Source organism: Sminthopsis crassicaudata, chromosome 5 (genome assembly GCF_048593235.1).
Source record: "Sminthopsis crassicaudata isolate SCR6 chromosome 5, ASM4859323v1, whole genome shotgun sequence".
NCBI lineage: Eukaryota > Metazoa > Chordata > Mammalia > Dasyuromorphia > Dasyuridae > Sminthopsis > Sminthopsis crassicaudata.
In genome coordinates, this window is record NC_133621.1 from 172,576,516 (window position 1) to 172,600,265 (window position 23,750).

The 23,750-nt window shown below is 32.6% G+C and overlaps 1 protein-coding gene across 2 annotated transcripts in view; it reads left to right on the top strand.

Annotated features, from left to right (window-relative positions):
- ITPR2 (inositol 1,4,5-trisphosphate receptor type 2) overlaps window positions 1-23,750 on the top strand; it is a 507,042-nt gene that overhangs the window by 446,798 nt on the left and 36,494 nt on the right. For both annotated transcript variants that reach the window (XM_074268787.1, XM_074268789.1), the window contains exons 53-55: window positions 4,277-4,407; window positions 5,912-6,077; window positions 12,463-12,623. In XM_074268787.1, coding sequence (XP_074124888.1) covers window positions 4,277-4,407; window positions 5,912-6,077; window positions 12,463-12,623 — 458 coding nt within the window. The remainder of the gene's footprint in view (window positions 1-4,276; window positions 4,408-5,911; window positions 6,078-12,462; window positions 12,624-23,750) is intronic.

Genomic DNA, 23,750 nt, shown 5'->3' on the forward strand with positions numbered 1-23,750 from the left:
TAAAAAGTGCACAGCAGAGAACAAAAAAACTATAAGGAAGCAAAGATAGTTTTGAATACAATGTGTTCTATTAATATATATGCTTTTGCGAAATGGAAATTTATTTTTTAATCTCATGTTCTATGTATATGGCAATGTTTCTTTTCTTTATATTTTTTTTCTATTTTGTATTTAAAGTTTAAATAAATACATTTTTAAAAAGAAAAGAAAAAACAATAGAGAACATAGGAATAAAGTGAGTTTTTGTTAAAATAATAGAAGTATCTATCCAAAATCATAAGCAAGTATTATTTGTAGTGGGAATAAACTAAAAGCCTTCCCAATAAGATGACAGGTAAAACAAAGATAACTATTATTATCATTATTATTTAATATTTTACTAGAAATGTTAGCTTTAGCAGTAAGAGAGGAAAAGAGATTGAATAAATAAAAATAGGCAATGAAGAAGTAAACTATCACTCTTTTGCAGATGATATATTGGTATATTTAGAGAATCTTAATCAACTAAAAAACTTTTTGAAACAATTAACAACTTTAGCAAAGTTGCAGGATAAAAAATAAACCTATATAAATCCTTAGCATTTCTATGTATTACCAACAGAGCCCAGCAAGAGATAGAAAGAGAAATTCTATTTAAAATAACTGTAGAAAATATATTTGGGCTTCTACCTGCCAAAACAAACCTGGGAATTATATGAATATAATTTCAAAATACTTTTCACACAAATAAAGATCTAAAAATTTTGGAAAAATAAATTGCTCATGAGTAGGCTGAGTCAATATAATAAAAAATAACAGTTCTACTTAAACTAATTTCTTCATCCATAACAATTAAACTACTAAAGTGTATTTAAAGAGCTAGAAAAAATAAAAAAAGTTATCTGGAAAAACAAAAAATTAAAAATATTAAAGGATTTGGTGGGGGGAAATGCGAAGAAAGATGACAGCCTACTCATACAAGAACTAAAACTATGTCTTAAAGCCTCAATCATAAAAACTATTTGGTATTGCCTTATAAATAGAGTGGTAGGTCAATAGAATAGTTTAGACACACATGATTCAGTAGTAAATGACTATCTATTGTTTGATAAACACAAAGACTACCACTTCTTAGATAAGAATCACAATATAAATAGTGTGGAAATCTGTTTGCATTTGGCAAAAACTGTTAGAAAAACTGAAAAATAGTTTGACAGAAGCTAGGCATGGACTAACATCTTATACCTTTATATATACCAAGATAAGGTCAAATTGAGCACCTGATTTATACATAAAGATTAATACTATAATTAAATTAGAACAAGGAACAGAATGCCTATCAGAACTCTGGAGAAGGGAAGAATTTATGATTAAATAAGAGATAGAAAGCATCATGAAATGCAGATTTAATAGTTTAAATTACATTAAATTAAAGCTTTTACAAAAACAAAACCAATACCAACAATATTAAAAAGAAAGCTGAAAGCTAGGAAACAATTTTTATAGCCAGTGTTTCTGATAATGATACCATTTTTCAACTATATAGAGAACTGAATCAAATTTGTAAGAATATAACTCATTTCCCAATTGATAAATGGTCAAAGTTTATGATCAAGCAGTTTTCAGATGAAATTAAAGCCATCTATAATGGCTTCCCTAAATCATTCTTGATTAGAGAAATGCAAAATAAAACTACTTTAAGGTACTACTCCATACCTGTCAGATTGGCTAACATGACAGAAAAGGAAAATGAGAAATGTTGGAGAAGATGTGGGAAAATTGGAACATTGTTGGTGAATTTTCGAACTGATCCAACCATTTTGGAGAATAATTTGGAACTTTGCTATAAAACTGTGTATTCTTTGATCCAACAATACCATTACTAGGTCTATATCCAAAAGAGATCATATAAAAGAAAAAAAGGAGTCACATATATAAAAAATTTATATCGGCTCTCTTTATAGTGGCAAAGAATTAGAAATTGTGGGTATGCCCATTATTTGGGGAATGACTAAACAAATTATGGTACATGGATGAAATGGAATACTATTGTGCTATAAGAAATAATGAGCAGGTGGATTTCAGAAAAATTTGGAAAGACTTATATGAACTAATGCTGAGTGAAATGAGCAGAATCAGCAATACATTGTACATAGAAACAGCAACACTGTGCTATGATCAATTGTGATAGATTGAACTTTTCTCAGCAATACAGCGATCTAAAACAATTCCAAAAGATTTATGATATCTAATACTATCCACATCCAGAGAAATAAATGGCATTTGAATGCATATTGATACATATTATTTTCATCTTTTTTGCATGTATTTTTTCTCTTTGTTCTGATTCTTCAATCACAACATGAATAATGTGGAAATTTGTTTAACATGATTGTACACATATAACCTATATCAGATTGTCTGCCATCTTGGAGGTTGGGAGGAAGGAATAAAGGGAAAAAAATTTGGAATTCAAAATCTTATAAAAATGAATGCTGAAAACTATATTGTGAAATTAGAAAAAATACCATTAAGTGCAAAAATAAAAATAAAAAGTGGCTAAAACATCTTTACCCTTTGACTCAGATATCACATTGCCAGGTTTGTATCCTGAGAAGGAAACAGAAAGAAATATATTTATTTATTTGCAAAGGATGACTGTGGATAGGAGATAGAGAAGTGCTATATGTAGAAGTGTAAGTGAATCTAAACAAAATATTTCAATAAATCATTTTTTAAAAGATTAGATTTTCTAGAACCAAATATCCATTTAAAGGTTCTTCCAACAAAGTATTCATATATGTATTTTTGTCTATGTCTATTTCTATGTCAGAATCTTTTAAGATTTCTTAAAAGCTATAATAAAAGAAGCAACTTTATGACAGTGATCCTCTGATTACTAATATCTGGTGAGGCAAGAAAACAATCAAGTTTTTTTTTAATCCTCTATTATATGCTAGACATTATATAAGGCATTGGGCACAGGTACACAAAATGAAACAGTCCCTACAGATAATGCTCACATTAAGAAAAATTATGTGCAGCATAAATATAAAGTGAATGAATAAAAATATATGCAAAGGAGTTAAATACAAAATGGTTTGGGAGAAAGATCATTAACAATTGAGGGGGGTAAGAAACAGGAAACCCATGTTGTAAGCGTTTGCAATTATTGTCAAGGATGTCCCTTCAAAGTCCAAATAGAAGTGATTCCCTATAATAGATGAAATCCTCCAAATGTTTCTGTTTTGAAAATGACATTTTGCTTAATATTTAATGTTGCAGAACATTGTTCAGTATCTTAAATGAGAACCATGATCATTCAAAAGAGAATGACATAACTCTACACATGAAAAATCAAATAAATGAAAAATGTTTATTATCTAAATTATGATATTTATTTAGATACATAGTACTTAAAAAGGCACATCAACACGTATTTTAATAATGAACAATGTAATGGGTAAGCCTGTTTTTGTCAGGCTGGTGAGGTCTATGGATTCCTTTTTGAAAAGTATTCTTAAAGGTATAAAATAAAATATATAGGATTATAAAACACAATTATATTAAAATGTAGTTATTAAAACATTTTTTAAAAAACAAATTACTGGGCCCAGCTTTGAAACCCTTTGCAAACTCATGGCTCTTGCTATATACTTTCAAATAACAACTTAGCTGTTCTTTTTATTTCATAAAGGAAATAATAAGTTTCATACATGATACCTATTCTTAAATCTAAATCACCAAAAATCCTCTTATACAAATATATAAAATAATAGTATAAAGTATGTAATATTTTTCTGTTTTAATTTTTGAAATATTAGAATTTTATGATATTTCTGTCATGATGTATATTCTTCTTTCCCCCACTTAACTACCTAAAAATAAAGAATTATACATAAACTGAGTGCCAGGTAATTGAGAACCAAATGGCAAAGCAAATAGCTAAGAAATTCAGCCAGTTAGACAAGAAGATATAAATGAACTAGAGAATTCACTCTCAATTAGTACTTAACTACATTTTTGGCTTACTTGTATCATGTACTTTATTACATTATTTTCCTTTATCAGCTGTTTCTTCTAGAACGGGGAGGTAGGAAGCCCTTTAAATATTATATATATATACCAAGTGGTCAATATACTCGGATTGGTCTATATGTAAAGTATTTATTACTGTAGCTAAAATTAATCATGTGTGACTTAGAATTTTAAATTCTATAGTACTGTTCTTAGAAAACATGTAGGTGATCTATTGAAAATATTTTATTTTTTGTATTGGATATATTTACTTTTGTAGTTGAGGAAGATGATGAAGATGGGATAGAACGGACCTGTGACACACTCCTGATGTGCATTGTTACTGTGCTAAATCAGGGCCTGAGGAATGGAGGTGGTGTAGGTGATGTTCTAAGAAAGCCTTCTAAAGATGTAAGTATATGGTAAAGTACAAAGTGAGTCCTGTGTACCTTATGATCACTGATAGCAATACATAGAAAAGATTTTTTTAGCATTATTGTGCTTTTTTCCATCTGAAGTCAATCACATCATGTATAGAAACAGCTTATGAGGGAAAAGCATTTTCATTGTTCTATAAAAAAATGGATAGAGGGAAATTCATAAAAGATATTTGAAAAACTGGTCAGTTAAATGAAAATAATATTACATAAGAAAGCTGACGATTTCATCGTGTCAGATTTGATTAATTCAGACTGAAGTTTAATTTTATAATTCTTATGTAGACCTAGTGTTAGATTTCATTAAACAAGAGGAAAACAGTGTAATTTGAAGACCTGAATTCAAATCCCAGCTCTGACACTTAAACTAGACAAGTCATTTTATATCAAATCTCAGATTCTTAATCTGTGAAGCGGATAGAATAGTGATGATGAAAATGCCAGTCATACCTACCTCTTGGTTTGTAATGAGAAACTCTGTAAACCCTAAACTGTATATAAATTTGAGTAGTTACCTGAAGACAAATAGAAGCCAAGTTATGTAATAATTTTTAATTTTTTTCTGTAAGATGCTACAAAGCATTGATATTCTAAAAACTTGAAGATTCTGTCATCCATTTTCACTAAGAATTGAGAAATGTTTTCTTGTTACATTTGATATTATAGTGAGAAAATTATGACTAATCATTTTGGTTCTTTAATAGAACTGGTGCCTACTATGAAACACTGTTTCTGTCTAAACTGTGAGCGTAGAATTGTATGATCTCTAAGAGATATTCAAGCTTTTATAGTTATTTATTTCATTTAATTATTACATAATTCTTCCTTAAAATTTCCAATTTTATTTGATTTTTAACTCTAATAATGTTGAGAAATGTACTCCATCTAATTCTCTGAAGAAGTTAGGGACTATAGTCATGAAATATGACTAATATTATCAAGACTCAGTTGAAATATTCATTTTGTATAACTGCTTCCCCCTAGCTTCTCTCATATCCCCTGTTTTTTAAAATCTCTTTTATTAGATATTGTATATTTCTATTGGAAATAATCCATAAGCTAGGTTATGCCTTCAATGTAATGTTAACACAAGAAAGTAGTCTGTGATATAGAGATTTACAGGGAATCAGATCTTCTTAAAAGTAATGTGAAATGCTCATTCTTTGAATGTTGACATTGAACCTGATAATTGCCCTGAATTCTGTTTCTGAAAAGTGAGTATCAGATACAAAATGTTCAACCAACCACTGTGATAAAGAAGTCATGGTCTAATTGTGTGTTTAAAAAGATAATTTCATTGCAAGGAGTAACACTACAAGTTAAAAACAGAACATTATATGGATATCTGACAAATTCTCTATCCTCTTTAAAAAAAAAAAAAAAAAAAAAAGCCCAGATTTGCCTTGTATTTCATGTATTGTCTGAAACCTTGATTTGACTGATAATCACTTACCTTGAAAATATTCTCTTTATTTCAGGAACCCTTGTTTGCTGCTAGAGTGGTTTATGACCTTCTTTTTTATTTCATTGTCATCATTATTGTTCTGAACTTGATTTTTGGTGTTATCATTGATACATTTGCTGATCTCAGAAGTGAAAAACAGAAAAAGGAAGAAATTTTAAAAACAACCTGCTTCATTTGTGGTATGTGTTTTCAAGATATAAAAATAATAGATGAAGAAGTCATTCAGTAAGGCTGTCTGGATAGAGTAATTATCATTTATCATGCTGATCTGAAAAAAATGACTTTATACTCAAGTCTTATCAGTGCTTAAATAACCAGATCTAAAATTTTTACCCTCCATAAATATTAGTGAACCCTCATCCCCTATTAGTATAGTTAAAATTGTACAATTTGTGTGAATGTTTGACTATTGGGTATAATTCATTAATGACAATGGCTTAATATATTAATGTATCAATTAAATACCCGAGTGATTTTACATTTATTTTATGTTATATTTAATTGAATTTAAGCTCCCTCACCCAAATGATGTTTTGGTGCATACTTCCAAGCTCTCAAATCTCTGTTTCTCACCATTACTTGCCTTACTCTCACCTCTTTCACAACTTTGCTGCTACTGAATCTCCCCTCCCCTTTTATCTTGACTATTGGTTTCTTGACATCTGTTTATACTCTTAGGAAATCAGTCTCCTATCAGTTTTACTCCCTCCCCCAACTCATTCTGGACCCTATGCCTAAAAATTTCAATAATATTTTCTACCCTTCCCAACCTTGATATTCTTTGATGTCATAATTTCCTCTGCCATTCACTAACTATATGCCAAAAACTGCTAGAGAAAGTTGTGGAGCTATGGCAATTGGAATAGGGATTAAATCTATAATTTCATTAGTTTTGGGAACTCTATCTACTAATGCAGTTTAGCATCTATTCTTAGAGGGTTGCCTAGAGCAAAGAAGTTGGCTTTCTCAGAGTTTCACTATCAGAATATGGTGGAGATGAATTTAGAACCTATATTTTCCTAGTTCTTAGGTTAGCCCTCCAACTTTGAATCCACTAAAAATCAATATCAAGTAGGCTTTTGGTGCTATTTAGCAATTCTTTTATTCACCAGACTTAATCCCTATCACATTCCCCTAGAATACAATTTACTCTTTTTCTACCTCATTCAGGGCAGTGAGATGTTGCAGCATGTAGAGTACTGGCTTGGAATCAGTGTGACCCAGGAAAGTCACTTAAACTTCTTGCCTCAATTTCCTCATCTGTAAAATGAACTGAAGGAAGAAATGGCAAATCACTCTAGTACCTTTATTAAAAAAAAAACAAAACTCCAAATGGAGTCACAAGGAGTTGAACACAGTTGGTCAAGAACAGTTCATCCAAGTTCTTTTTTATATTTTCTTCAACCTTTCTTTTTTTATTTATTTTTTACTGAGAAAATAAAGAGAATGAATCTTTAGCTTCCTATGCTCTACTTCCAAATATTTCTATTGTCACATCTACTTCAGATTTTATCAGTGTGTCACTTCTTTGCCATTGCATATATCATTCTTTTAGTTTAGAATTTCCCAATATCAATCTCAGCCTATGAGGCTATCAAAATCCTACCTTTTCCTGATTCCTGATTTGTCATGTCTTCATGAACTCTTCTCTGATCATTCTATTAGGAAGTAAACTCTTCTTTAGAACCTTCTAATACCTGGCAGATAACATTTATATGGCATTTTTCACTCACTGGCTCTTATTGTAGTAATTTTTAAATGTCTCTTAGAAGCAGTGTAATCCAAGGGAAAGAACCTTGAATTTGTAGTTAAACAGCATAGATTAAATCTTTACTCTGTCATTTGCCACCTATATCATCATTTGCTAGTTTATATAACTGTATTTCAATTTACTCATTTCTCAAAAAAGCCAGATGATCTCTTTGTTCCTGATCTACAATCTTGTTTCCTATATAAGGAAAAGTCTTAATATAAACTTCTTAGACATTTGTATGTGTATGCATATGCACACCTCCCCATATCCACATGAATATATGCATGGTTACATACACATATGATGAGCACATGCAGTATATAAACATGTATCTTCATGTACACATACATATATATATCATGTATAGATATTCACATGTGTGTCCATACTTGGATGTGTGTGTTTGGATTCAATTCAGCTCAATAAGTATCCACTAAGTACCTACTACATGCAAGGCATGTGTGATAGCTACTGGAGTAAAAAGACAAAAATGAACCAGTCCGTGCCCTAAGAAAGTTTATATTTTATTGGAGGAAGACAACTTGGACATACATAAATCAATATGTAACAGCTAACAAAATTATTTCAAGAGAGAAGAACTAAAAATAGTAAAAATCAGAACAGACCTCTTGTAGGACATAGCATAAAAGGAACTAGTTTATTTCTGAAAGACAGATGGGAAGAATAAGAGCATTCCAGGTACCAAGGTAGTATATAAAGTACCATGGTTGGAATCAGATTGTGAGGGGTTTTGAATACTAAAGAGAAGAAGGTTCTGTTTCATCCAATATACAATAGGGAGCCACAAAAGCATTTTGAGAAATGGAATGTCTTTGTAAAACTTGTACTCTTTGGATATCAATTTGGCATCTGGAAGATGGATTGAAGAAGATTGAAGAAAGAGAGACCAAGTGCAGAAATATCAATTAAGAAGTTATTATAATAGTCCAAATGAATAATAATAAAAACTTTGATTAGGGGATTGTGAAGATAGAAAGAAGGAAAAAGAAAGAGATATTGTGGAGGTAGAATCTAAAAGATTTGGCAATTGATTGAACAGAGGGAGTAAGGGGAAAGAAAGAATAAAATTTGATTCCTAAGTTATAAATCAGGGTGATTTGAGAAGTAGTGGTACTTTAGACACAAAGAAATGAGGAAGATTGAGAGATTTAGGGGGAATAATAATGAGATCCAATGAGACCAGTTGAGTTTGAGAAACTTAATGTGATACCCATCGATACCCATCTGGGAGGTATCTAGAAGGCAGTTGGAAATTCAAGCGTAGAATTCACTAGGAGGGTTAGGAATCAATATGCAAATCTGAGAGCCATCTGATAGATAGTTGAACTATCAGTTCAGTTGAACTGATATCAAACTGATGAAACCTCTTAAAAAAGATGGTGCAGGACAGAGGCCTGGAGTATACCTATGCACAGAGGGCATGAAATATATGATAATCGAGTATAATATTAGTCAGATTCGTAGTAGGAAGGCCAGAAAATGTCACTGTCACAAGAACCTAGCTAGGTAAGAGACAGTGTCTAAGAGGGAAAGGTGGCTAGTTGCTCATTTAAGAAACAATTATTTGTGCATACTATATTCCAGGCACTTTGTTAGGCACTGAGAATACAAAAAGAGGAAAAAGATAATTCCTACTTTCAAAGAGCTCACAATCTAATGGGGGAGAAAACAAGCAAACAAATGTGTACAAACTTCAGGTAGGATAAATAGGAGATGAGTAACCTTTGTCAGCCTCAGTTTCCTCATCTATAAAATGATGATATATTAATAGTGCCTATCTTAAGATTGTTGAGCAAATGAAATGAAATTTAAAGTGCTTTACAAAATTTAAAAAAAAACTATACAGGTGCTTTGGTGATGATGATGATGATGATGATGATGATGATGATGATGATGACGACGACGACTACCATTTTTGTTTTTTCCCTTTGATGATTAGGAGTTAGAAAGAAAAGGGGTAGAACTGGGTCTTTGGTCTTTGGTCTGGCTTGGTAGTTAAGTAGCTTAGAGGCCAGAGGCAGAGAGGGGCTGGATGCTGGACTAAAAATTCACCCCACCCCAGTGTCTATAAAAGTATATGGCATATAAAAGTTTTCAATAAATATTTGCTGAGTGAATAAATTTAAGTGTACACACCCAACGTGTCAGAAAGCAATAAATGTTAGGCAGGATCCTTATGCTTAAAAGGCCTAACTCTAAAAGTTGAAATAAGAGAGACAAGCATCTCATTATAAATGTATATAAGGAAATGCAATGTTTTATACATTTAAATCTCTAGAAAACTCCAGATTTGCTCTAAACTACGGTTAAGTACAGTATACAATTTTCTAATTTTTTATTTGTAACTTCTGTAAATATATCAATTACAGGAATGATATCAGAACAAAGAGTGGTTTAAAAGTTAATGAAAATGTGTTACAGAATGGATGAAATTATTCAGAGTGCATTCTGGAAAAATTGTTACATATAGTACTAATTTTAAAAGAATATATAATATATGAAATAAAAAGACAGAAGTTCTCCCGTATAATAATTGACCAAAGTTCAGAATTAGAAAAGAGAAATAAATATAGTAATAGAGTAAATAGGGCTTATTTCTTGAGACAAGTTCACATTTGGACTCATAAGGGAGTCTTCAGAGAACTACTTAGAATGATATAGCTGGAGTGAGCATATAAAATAATTTTGTTTATGATCTAATTATTTGTAAATGATTGAAGCTTGAGAGGTAACAAAGAAAAGTATTGTGATATACCAGCCATTATAGAACTATGATGCAAGCAATAGATTTGATGGCAAAAAAGAGGAATTAAATTTAACTCCTAGAAGTAGTTGTTTTTAGATTTTGCCTGATTTTCCCATCATCAGATTTCTTCCCTATCACAGATTAATTAGTCATGTATAGGTGGAATCTCAGCAAAAATCTCTCAGCTTTGATAAACCCCACTTTTTCTGCCTCAGCACCATTCTGTACACATGCTTGCATAGTTATTTAAATGAGAAGAAAGCCATATTCTTATGCTGTGTCAATTAAGGAAGCTAAATGGTACAGGGAATAGAGGGCTGATTCTGGAGACAGGAAGACCAGAATTTAAACCTGGCCTCAGACACTAATTGTGTGATCCTGGCTAAGTCAACCTCCATTTTTGACAGTTTCTTCATCTATTAAATAGGAATAATAATAGCAATTACTTCCCATGGTTGTTGTGAGGATCAAATGAGATAATAATTGTAAAGCCTTAGCACATTGCATGGTACCTAGTAAGCATTATAGAAATATTAACTATCCCTATTATTATTACTAAATCATTTGCATGTATAGACCTTGAATTCTATTACAATGAAAATTTCTATAACAAAATATTCATATTAGTTAGGTGGTCACTCACATTCCATGCTTTCTATACAAGGAAATCTAATGAGGTTAAGGGGATGATCTTCATTAATGACTTTTATTTCTATCTAGTATACAGTAAATGCTTTAATAAATATTTAGTTGGCTTTAGTTGGATATATTACCTAATACAATATAAAGTTTGTGAGACAGGGACTATTTCATTTTTCTTTGTATCTATGGCTTAGTTGATTCAGCAGATTATGTGGTGAGAAAGCTCATTTTACCAATGTAACTTTATTAACCACTCTGCAACCCAGCCTTCAAGAGTGGACTGATGCCTGTGGGGTTAGTGACTTGTCCAGGACTACACACCCAGTATGTATCAGAAGAGGCTAAGCAATCAATCAACGAGCATTTATTAAGAATTTATATGTCAGGAATATAAAGAAAGGCAAAAACATTCTCTTGTCTTTAGAATACTGTTCAATTATTATTGAATGTATCTTCTACATGACCATCAAGTATTTTATTCTCTCTCCTTTTCCCCTAATAAGCATGTTTTACTCAGAGAAACTCAGTAATGTTTCTAGAGCACGTAGAAAACTAGGGTATCATGTAGACAGCAGAATGAAGAATGGAATCAGTTGCTTGGAGGTATCTTTAATATTCAAGTTGAAAACCACAGTGAATCTCAATATTCTATTTTCTTTGGAAATTCAATCTTTTTTCTTTTTTCATTCCTTTTACTTTTTCCAGTGTTCAACTTTTAAAAGGAGTCTTATTATGTTGTTCCAATCTTCAGCATCCTTCTAGGATGTCAAAATATATTTTGAAAATTGTACAACTCTTAATGAAAGTGCTAGAGAATAATTTTCCAGAATTCAGGATGAATTTCTAATTCCTGTTATTGTTGAGCCTGAGATCTTTGCAATTTATTTCATCACATTTTGCTAACTATAAATAGTTTACATTTCTCTTTCAATAGTTTACATTGTAGCTAAGCCAAAAATACTGGAAGATTATGACTTTTCCTAATCCTGGATAAAATGACATTGTTCACTAGTATTGATGAATTTTTATCTTAAACTTGTTTCCCAATTTAAAGTGTCACCTCTTATGTATAACCACAGTCTAAAATGACCTCTAAGTAACATGTACACTTTTTGAAGATATTTTGTAATCAGGAAAAATTATAAATGACATATGCTAATCAAAAATATAACCCATGGGGGAAAAATATCAGATGTAACAAGTATCAATGCCTCTTTTCTTTGGAGATCATTTGTAGCACTAACTCTAAAGTTGTAAACCTTAAAGTGCTAAATGAATAAAGATGATAGCATTGCTTTTAATTAGGGTAATTAAATGTACATATATTTCACAATTTTTTATTTATGAGTTATATTGCTTAAATTACAGGTTATCCATTTTTCATGTTTTGTGCATTTTTCAGGACTTGAAAGAGACAAGTTTGATAATAAAACTGTATCATTTGAGGAGCACATTAAGTCAGAACACAATATGTGGCATTATTTATACTTCATAGTTCTGGTGAAAGTTAAAGACCCAACAGAATACACTGGACCTGAAAGTTATGTAGCTCAAATGATTGCGGTAAGTCATCAAAAAATTTTTGAATACTAATGGATGTTTTCTTTTATAATGACTTTGGGTTTTGCTAACCTCTATTTTCAACATTCTAGAAATAGTCACTGAAAAGTTTGAAATGGGACTGTTAATATATAAGGAATGCCAGTATTAATTATTTTAATATTACTCCATCAATAAGTTTTTATTAACTATAGTATTGCTGTACTGGGAACTTGGGATACAGAGATGAAAAAGAAACAGTCCTTTCTCTCCAGAAGTTGACATTCGCATGAAAAAAATGTATTTACATGCATTAGTATAGGATAAGGAGTGGACTTGTAGTTACTTTGGTATAGAGAGGAAACTGCCTCAAACAATATTGATTAGTACCTTGTCTGCCACTTATAAGTCTTAGAGAGTTGCTAGAGCACTGAGAGGTTAAGTGACTTGTCTGGGATAAATGACCTCACCAGTGTATGTCAGAACCTGGGAACCCAGGTCATCCTGATTCTAAGGTTGGCTCACTGTCGACAAGACCATGTTGTGTATAAACAATAGGCAGCATGATAGAGTGAACAGAGGGCCTGCCTTGGTATCATAAAGACCTAATTCTGACTAAGACTAGCTGAATATATGACTGTGGTCAAATCTTTTGATTCTTTCAGTTCTTCATGCAACTTTCTAAGATTATAAATAATAGATGAATTAATTGCCTTTGGTGAAGGAATTTCTTTTTCAGAAGTTCTCCATACTTATAAAATAACAGCTAAAAACTAGATTAATAGAATCATATGTGCTTAAATTGAAACACTAACTAAAAAAAGATTGTCACTTAGTGTGATTGTCATCCATACCAGTGAGGGAAGTAGCTATACCAGCAACATAATTGATTCTTGGGATAGAAAAGTACTTGGTGATTACTATTGCTCAGATATTCAGAGCTAGTTGAGCTCATCAATTTGGATATTCCCTCCCATAATGCAAATCATAGCTTATCCATGCCTGCCTTTTTTATACAGCTCATAGCCTCCCTTGGGGTCCACTAAAGAGAGTCTACTGAACACGCTAGGAACCTTCTTCATTGTCCCCCAACATTTCAAGTTATTAACATAGCCCTAGTATTGTCCATCAATTATCCCTTACTCTGACAGAGAACAGCCCATCATATGTTTCTAGAATACATTTTCTTGATTACATCCTTTTGTCCAAGTCTTATCTGACATTGACTGCCTTTGAGCTTTTCAACTGCTATTTGTGTTACTCATTTTTAATTCTTCAGAGAATTAATTCTTCATTCTATTAAAGCAGGTGATAGGTCAGAGGAAAGCTTTATGCAAATGAGGTTGAGTACTGAGTTATTTTTAGACAAAATAATTTGGGGAGGCGGTGCTCCAATTTACCAACAGGTAGACTTCTGTTATAAGTGGAGGCATGAATGAAAATTTAAAACTATATCTTCTGATACAACTTTCAGGGAGTTAGATGAAGGAAAAACAAGAAAGCTTAAATAGTTCTTAGGAGATGATCCTGCCTGTATTAGAGTAATCAGAAAAGCAACAACATGCCAAGTTTTGGGAATTTCACACTTCCCCCTCTCCCAACTATTTGAATTTTATGCTTTGTTAGTTAGTGTATTATTGGGCTGGAATTCAAGAGACTTGGACGTTAGTCTTTATCCTGCTACTGCTTTGCTGCCTGACCTTGACCAAATCCCTTAGTCTCTTAGGGCCTCAGTTTCTTCATCTGTAAAATTATAGGGTTTTATAAATTAATCTCTAAGGTTCCTTCTAACTCTAACAATATGATTCTATAATGATGAATATTTATACTAGCATCCACATTAATATTCATGGAAAATATAGTAATCTTTTGGCTCTGGGAATTGGAATTTTCTGATAAAATACACTAATGCATTTTACATTAGCCCTAATGGTAAGAACTCTGAACCATAGGGTCTGAAAAATTAACAGAATTTTCAAAGCATGGTTTTCTTGCTTTCAAATTCCAAACCAAGATGTCTATTTCCTTTCTATTAATTGAAATTAAGATAGGATATTTTTCTGAGATGAACTTAAGATATTTTCTGAGACCACAGCTCTAGAGCTACAGAAACATAGGATTCTTTGGGTTTTTTTTTTCTTAGCCTCTTTTACTGTTAATATTAAAACCATTTGACGTAAACTTCCTTAGTTCTCTTTTTGCCTTCCCCCAAACTTAGCAGCATCATTCCCCCCCCCATCTTTCCTATGGGAAGAGAAAAATATTACTTTTCCTCACTAAAGCTAATCTCACTAATGGCTGTCATGCTACCACTTCTCCCTACTACAACCTTTGTAACCTTGCTTCAGCAGCCATCCTTTCTCATTCATGCATCTTTAATTTTTTCTCTTTCAGCTGTCTCCTTCCTATCTGCCTAGAAGCATGCTCAGGCCTTTTCATAAATCCCTGCCAAAGAAAAAAGTCTTTCTTATTCCCACTCGCTACTTAGAATAGGGATTATTTCAATTTTGTATTTGAACCCCCAGCATCTAGCATTGAGTCTGGTACATAGTAGGCACTTAATTAATGCCTTATTGATTGACTGATTGATTCTCTTCTATCTATCTACCATTTCATCTTTTTTCTCTTATTCACTGTCAAAATGTTTTGGATAAAGTCTGTAACATTAGTCTGTAACAATTTTTTGGATGTTCAACTCATAATAAAAAAATAATAACTTACTCTTTAAGCTCCTTGCACTGTGGGAATCCACTGCCTTCCAAGGTAGCAGTTCTACTTTAAGTTATCTCTAGTTGGAAGCAAGTTTTTTCCTTACAAAGAGCATAAACATGTCTTTTTGCTTCTAGGTTTCACCTCCTGGGGCCAGATAGGAAAGAGGGATTCCTCTTATACAGGACAACCATTTGGATATTTATCATGCTCTTTGTTTTAGGCTAAACAGCTTTAATTCTTTCAACTTATCCTTATGTGATATAGAGTCAAGACTCTTTCCTTTAATATGCTGGATTCTCTTTTCTAAATCCAAGTTTACCACAGTCCTTCCTAAACTGAATGCAGTACTCTGGAGGTAATATAACTAGGGCATAGTACAATGGGACTATCCTTTCCTATCCCTGGATGTTACGCTTCTCTTAATGCAATCCAACCTCATTTAAAATTTTTTGTGTGTCATACCACAGAGCTAACTCTTCTTGATCCCTTCTGATAAGTATTTCCTTCTCTGTTTACAATAGTGTTATACATGCAGTTGTTACATGAACAGGTGAATAAGAAAATGCCCAGTATATTGTAAAGAGAACTGGGTTTGGAATTGGAGAATTTTGCAAGTAAGGACCTCGGAGTAAGTCCTAACTTTCCAACTTGCTAACTCCTTGTCTCTGGGCAAGTCACCATACTATTTCTTAGCCCATTTCCTAAAGTATATTATGAAGAGCTTGAACACTACTGTCTTTTTGAAGATGAATATCATATTACCAATGTCAGTCAGGACCTTATACACTGAGGACAATTTCCTATTTAAATAAAATTAAAAAGAGACTCATTTACCTATTCCCTTTAGCTTACATAAGGAGTAAAAAAGAATCAACCATTTTCCAGATGTTCTTTTGTAATTCTGCAACCCCAAAGCAATTTTGTTTAGTTAAGCCATATTTTCAGGTCATAACTTTTGGAGAGGAAAATATTTTGGCTCATAAAAGATACAAAATTTTTGGAGATTTGTGCTGCACATGCAGCACCCATTATCACCATTTGCTATGATAATTTCTTCAGTATTGTATGTCACAATTATGAAATTAAGTAATCTGATTCTATTTTATAATTTATACCAATTATATAATTGGGCATAATTACATAACTCCTCAATCTTCCACTAAAATCTAATTTAAAGAACTAAGAACTTCATAAGATTTTTAAAAGTCATTTATACTTTAAGGAGGAGAACATATTATCATACTAAAGTTGGATCAAGAAATCAATATATCATTTCTTCACTTTCTACCTTATGTTAGGAGATCCTTGAGCTTCTAGCCAAAGACTTTATTGCTTAATCTGTTGCCAGAATTATTTTACTTTTAAATCTAATTTCGTGTTTTAAGTGTATGTATTACTATGTGTTTTTTTATGGAAGCAAATACCAACTTTCTAATTCAATTTTATGTCTGTGAAATAGTGACTAAGAGAGACAAGTACTGCAAATCAGTGGCAGAACCCAAAACTGACCATTTTTCTCCTAACTTCTATTCTCCCACTGATATCATTAGTAGGAAAATAAGAGATTTTCCAAAGTTATATTTTCAAAATTTATGGGGAGATAAAATAGAAAAGGTATAAGCTGGATAGTTGATTAGCTGTCCAGACAAAAAAATGCTATAAAGATTGCTATCTGATGAGTCAAAAGCTTTAAAATGGTGTGATATAGTAGAAAGAGCATTGAATTGGTATCAAGAAAACCTGAGTTTAGATTCAAAATCTAAGTTTTAAGAAAGGCATTTCAACTCTGTTAATTTTAGTTTACTTACATAAAAAAGGCATTTGGATTAATTCATTAGCTTATTAAAATCTCAATACCCAAGGAATCTATAGTATGTTTACCCCTTAACATCTACATCCATTAAAACAACAAATCAACAATGTGTTTTGTATATTTACATAAAAAGGGCCTTTCAGGGCAGCTAAATGATGCAGTGGATACAGTACCAGCCCTGAAGTCAGGAGGACCTGAGTTCAAATCGGGATTCAGACACTTAACACTTTCTACTTGTGTGATACTGGGCAAGTCACTTAATCCCAATTGCCTCAGCAAAAAATAAATAAATAAATGAATTAATGAAATGAATGATATGAATTGAATGAAAAGAATTAATGAATGCATAGATAGAATAATAAATAAGATAGATAAATAAATAATAAAATTAAATGAATAAGGGGCCTTTCAAAAACCTACTCTATAGTTAAGTCTAGAATATCATATCTGCATTCCCTGGTCCTATTGGATAGGCAAGAACTGATACTTTATGATAATAGGAAGGAAAGAGATTTAACTTAAATGCAGAGATGTTTTATAGATGCCAAATGGAAACAAGAATCTTCTTCCAAGACTAAAATTATTCCAAAACAATTCTTTTCAAAAGAGAGACAGAAGAAAACCCACCGAAACTTTTGTGATGTTTCCAAAGAAAAGTCTAAAGGTCCTTTTAGAAAAGGACTAGATAAATTATAATGAAGAGGCCCAGCTAGGTAAGGAAGTAGCTATTTAGAAACTAAGGCTAAAAATGGGGGAAATGAATATAATAAAAAAATTTTTTGTTATTTTTGTTTTCTAAAGGACTTACACTTTTAAGCTAATGAATAATGCTAGTTTAATTCTGATACTTTCTTGAAAAGCATATTTTCTTCCATGACATGAAGACATTCTTTCTAGAAACTTTATATTTATTGCAATGAAAACTTATGCAAAATTCTTGTTTCCACCATGGCAGTATTGCATAAGTTGTTTAGTTTTATTCAGAGCTCTTTTGAATTCAAGGAATACTTGAATACATCATAGGATCACACATTTAAAACTATAAGAGACATTAGGTTTTACAGTTGAGGAAACTGAGACTCAAGGAAGTGACCCAGGTAGTAACAAAGGAATAATAATAATAATAATAATAAAGCATCACCAATTGGATATTTAACAATGCATATCTTAGAAACACCATAAACTCAATGAGTCTAAAACTGAACTCATTATCTTTCCCTCCAAAATTTCATTGTTTTTGTCTGTCATACCTTCAGCCTGAAAGAATGGCAACTTCATCCCTCTAATACCTTGGCTTTATAATTTCAGCATTATCCTCAGAAGTGTGTTTCTCTTCCATCCCATGTCCAATATTTTTACCAAATCTTCCCATGACTATTTTCATAATGTCTCCTTGATCTAACTCAGCTTAGCCTCTTAATTGGTCTCCTTGTCACAAGTCTCTCACCACTAAACTCTATTCTATGTACTGCTGTCAAAGTAATTTTCCTTAAAGGAATATCTGATCATTTTACTTCTCTTCTCAACCAAATAAAATGACTTAATGACTTTAGGATAAAATTCTTCTGTTTAGCTTTTAAAGTCCTATATGATATGGTTCCAACCTATCTTTGCATTCTCATCGTATATTATTCCCTATCCCACACTTTGCTATTCATTCAACTAGTTATCTCTTTTTCTCATTCACAACGCTTTGTCTTTTTTTTTTAATCTTTTTGCAGCAGCTACCCTTAAATGCCTATAATGTATTCCATCCTCATCTCACCCCAAGAATGTTCCTATCTTCCTTTAATTTAGATACCATTTTCATCAGGAATCCTTTCCTGATCTCCCTACTAATGTCCTTCTTTCCAAAGAAACTTGTATTTAACTACTTGGTCTTTATTTGTATTTATTCACCTTATATGTGTGCTATTTGCATTTCTAGATGTACTTGTTTCCCCTATTAGAATATAAGGTGGGAAAAGGAATTGTTTCATTCTTTGTACTTATGTTCCCAGTGATTAGCATGGCTCCTGGCATGTAGATTCTTGTTGATTGATTGGTTTTTATGTATTTCTGTGCTAATGTACTTATGTGTACTTTATGTAGTTATATGCTAAGTTCTGGAAGTACAAATATAAAAGAATAACAATACCCATTCTTAAGTAGCTCATACTCTAATGAATGCATAAAGTTTCATTGGCAAATTGGCAGATAGAAAGGTCCTATGGTTCTTAGGGTACTGTAGGAAGTCAGATGGTAATGCATCTTTTAGAATGATATTTTTACTGGAAAAATTTTTTTAAACATTTTGAGCCATTTGACTGTGCCCAAGGACCTTGGTGTCAAGAACTTTTGGGGGGAAATTTTTTGTAGCTCTAGTTTCCAAAAAGACAGGGTCTTTTTCAGATGCATAAGCAGTTGCCATATTCCATCTACAGAAGGGGTTAAGAAGTGAGATCTATGACTCCAGAGAGAGTATTCTTTCCATTGCTCCCTGCCCTCTAGATAAAAACAAATGACAGCTAAGGATTTGTGTTCCTGTAGTCTCTACCACAGAAGAAAGGAATTATTTTTTTAAAATGCTATCTGACCTGAGTATCCTAAAATGGAAAGGTAGTCCTCACTAGTAAGTTACCACTCTGAAAGGTACCAGATATCCTGTGATATGTGGAAGTGTGAGTATATTGGACATGGTCCTTTCCAAGTTCAATTTTGATAAATAAAACTTAATCATGTGAATGTAATATTACACAGTAACAAAGGGCTGTCCTATTACTGAATATTCAGAGCAAGAAGAATTTGTTTCTGTTGTGAGTTTTGTAGCCTCTTAGAAACAAAGATCTATCCTAAAATATTTATTTTAAATTTATAAAGGGATATTCATATCTGTGATTCTCATAACTTTAATAAAAAGAATTTATCCTGCTGCTATGAGGAAAAAATTTTGTTTCCCAGTTCTGGTCATTACCGTAAGATCTTGTTCAAATCTCAGTTGGCTTTCTGGAATAATAATGTTCACATTGTTAAGACAGATACATTTACTCTGAAAGTTTGGCTTTCTTCCAAAGGATAACAGATGCTATCAAAATGCAAGTTGTGGGAAGGAGTAGTATATCCCGTAAAGCCACACAACTTTTATTTAATGATTTTTAAAAGATTGACATAACCCATATCTCATTATAAGTAATTAGTTTAAAGAATAATTACCATGAAATAACACTATTGTATTAAGTAATCTCATAGTTCTTGCTGACAGGCTAATTTCCTTGGAAATATAAAGATAATTAGCAAGAGTAACATGGTGTGGTGGACAATGATTATGGAATCAAAAAGATCTGGGTTCAAATTCCAACTCTGCAAATTAGTAATCTATATTACTTTGGGCAACTTCTCTTAGTCTAAATTTCCTCATGAAACAATCTTCAAAATTGTTTATAATTGTGTATAATGGTAAGGATTATTAGCTGACAATACTCATTCTATCGATTATATATTCCCATTCAACACTAGAGGTCCATTTGATAAAATATCAAGCTTTTTGTGGTTCTCATAGAGCTGGTTTTCTCTTGGAAATTCTACACATTTGGGGTGGGAGGTAGTGTAGGAAAGGAAAGAGATCAGGGCTCATGTGATATATCTAGGAATGTAGTATATAAACTAGGAGAAAACTACCTCCTTTTCTTCTCTGCTAAGTTTTAAAGGAACACTGACATATGTCATAGAGTAGGCCATATTTTCATGGCACAACTGTAAACAATTCTTTACACATAATCATAAAAGTAAAAAGAATAAAACTGAAACTCATTAACAAACAACTTTCATTTGGGCTGGTATCTGATCTCTTCTCAGATTCAATAGCCCCAATTCTTTTTTGGTCCATAGGGAAACAAACCTCAAGAGTTTATAGAGATGGAAGTTTAGAGCTTAGATTTAAAACCATGCTGTCAGTCACCCCAATAAGGAACTATAAAGTATCCCCCAAAGCCAATCTACTCATGGCCCAACTTTCCTAAGGGAATAAATACATACAAAGACATGAGACACACACATATATATATATATGTGTGTGTGTGTATATATATATATATATATATATATATACCTGAATGTATGGTCCAGTATACATGCCTGCATGTATATGTGTGTGAGAATGATGTAGGGGACCCATTTGGCCTCCACCTCCTTCTTGAGAGCAGCCATCATGTCCCAAGTTAAGTGTTAAGTTCTCCTTCAGTTGTTCCTGTCTCCCAGCTTGAGTCACACTCTACTTTTACCTCCACTGTATATATTCACCATGCCTTCAGACATCTCTTTAGAGGTAGGTATACCCTTGCAATATCATAGTCACACCATAAGAAATTAGTTTTAGGCAATTTTGATAATTGTTTTCTCTTGTTTATCCTCAAATGTCCATGCTGACCTAACTTTCCTCATTATTTATATAGTTTCTTCCTCATTCCTCGGTCTCTTTCTATGTACACATTCTAGGCTTACATCTAGTCGTGTCCTTAGCAAGATAATTTTGTCTACAGGAACTTCTGAAAATAAACAATCTAAGCATTTTGCCCAATTAACCGATTTATCACTAGACTAGAATGTTTATTAACAAAACAATGGTCATTTGGCCAATTCTCTTAAATGGAAGACCTTCATGGTGTCAGGCTCATAGTTTATATATCCTGTGAAAAATAGGTGTTCCCCCCAAAAAAAGCCATGAAAATCAACCCTGATTGGCTAATAATTAATGATAGAATAAACATTACAATAAGGGGCTGGACCTGAACTTTAATTATTCCATCCATTTCTAAGTATCCTTCCCTCTCCCACCACACACAGTTTATTTAAAGAATTTATGCCCCATTCAAGTCGAATAAGAAAGTCCTCACTCTTTATCAGTAATGTCCTTCAAGAGACTGAAGTTTCAAACATCAGGACTTAAAAAAAGTTGGGGAAGTTTGGATCTCCCCCAATTCATTGGTTATCCAAAATAATTTCCTTTAAAGAAAATTCAGCAAGAAGAATATAGGAGAAGTATATTGGATCTGTCAATACTGGTCCTATCACTTCATACTTCATGTAATCAAAGATAATGAGTTCCTTCAAAAATGCTTATATATATATATATCATGCATTGCTTTCTGTGGAAAGTGATGTTGGAACCACTGAGGAAGAGGAAGCTTTTTGTTTCAGTAACGATATAAAAAACTAGAACAAAAGTTGTTAATATGGAATTGAAGAAAACAAAAAAGGTACTTAGAGCACTTATGTATACTAAATGCCTAAACAAACTGCTTCCTACAATAGAATTATATATTTAAGAGTGGACAATTCAACACCAATTTTTTTGCAGATGAGGAAACTAATAGGAAGTGATTTTTCTCATGATTTTTCCAAGAGCATACAACTAATTAGTGGCACAGCTGAGATTCAATTTCATCTTCTTTGGCACCAAACCCAGTATGTTTTTAAATATGCTATGCTACTTCTTTTTTTTAATTTTTTAAATTAATTTTATAATTATAACTTTTTTTGACAGTACATATGCATAGGTAATTTTTTTGCAACATTATCCCTTGTACTCCCTTCTGTAATGTTCTGATCGTCTCTCAGTTGTGATCCTTCTTTGGGAGGAGGTTTCTTTTTTGTATAATCTTTTCCTCTATGAGCAGGTTTCTTGGGAGGCTTCTGGAGCCTCCAGCCAGCCTCTTCTTCTTCCTAAATCCTGGCTTTGGATCTCCTCCAGCTCTTGTCCTTCCCCAGTCCAGACTGCTTGTCCAGGCCCAATGTTGCCTCTTTTATCCTCCCAGAGAATGGGCGTGGGAGAATGCAAGGGCTTCTGGGAAGAACCACTTCAACCAATGAGCTTGCTCCTCTTAGAATCTGAGCCAGAGAACTGTCAAGTCAACCTGAGTTCTCACCTTGTAATTGTCCAGACAACCTGAATTCTCACCTTGTCATTGTCCAGACAACCTGAGTTCTCACCTAGTAATCGTCCAGACAACCTGAGTTCTCACCTAGTAATCCTAACACCCTTCTGTTCTGAATTTTCCCCTACTTCCCTCCCCCCCCCAGAAGCCAGGCATTCCCATACATATTAAATATGTTATAGTATATTCTAGGTACAATATATATGTGCAGAACTGAATTTTGTTGTTGTTGTTGTTGTTGTTGTAAATGAAGAATTGGATTCGGAAGGTAAAAATAACCTGGGGAGAAAAACAAAAGTGCAAACAGTTTAAACTCATTTCCCAGTGTCCCTTTTCTGGGAGTAGCTGATTCTGTCCATCATTGATCAATCGGAATTGGATTAGCTCTTCTCTATGTTGAAGATATCCACTTCCATCAGAATATATCCTCGTGCAGTATCATTGTTGAAGTGTATAATGATCTCCTAGTTCTGCTCATTTCACTCAGCATCAGTTGATGTAAGTCTCTCCAAGCTTCTCTGTATTCATTCTGCTGGTCATTTCTTACAGAACAATAATATTCCATAACATTTGTATACCATAATTTACCCAACCATTCTCCAATTGATGGGCATCCATTCATTTTCCAGTTTCTAGCCACTACAAAAAGGGCTGCCACAAACATTTTGGCACATACAGGTCCCTTTCCCTTCTCTAGTAGTTCCTTGGGATATA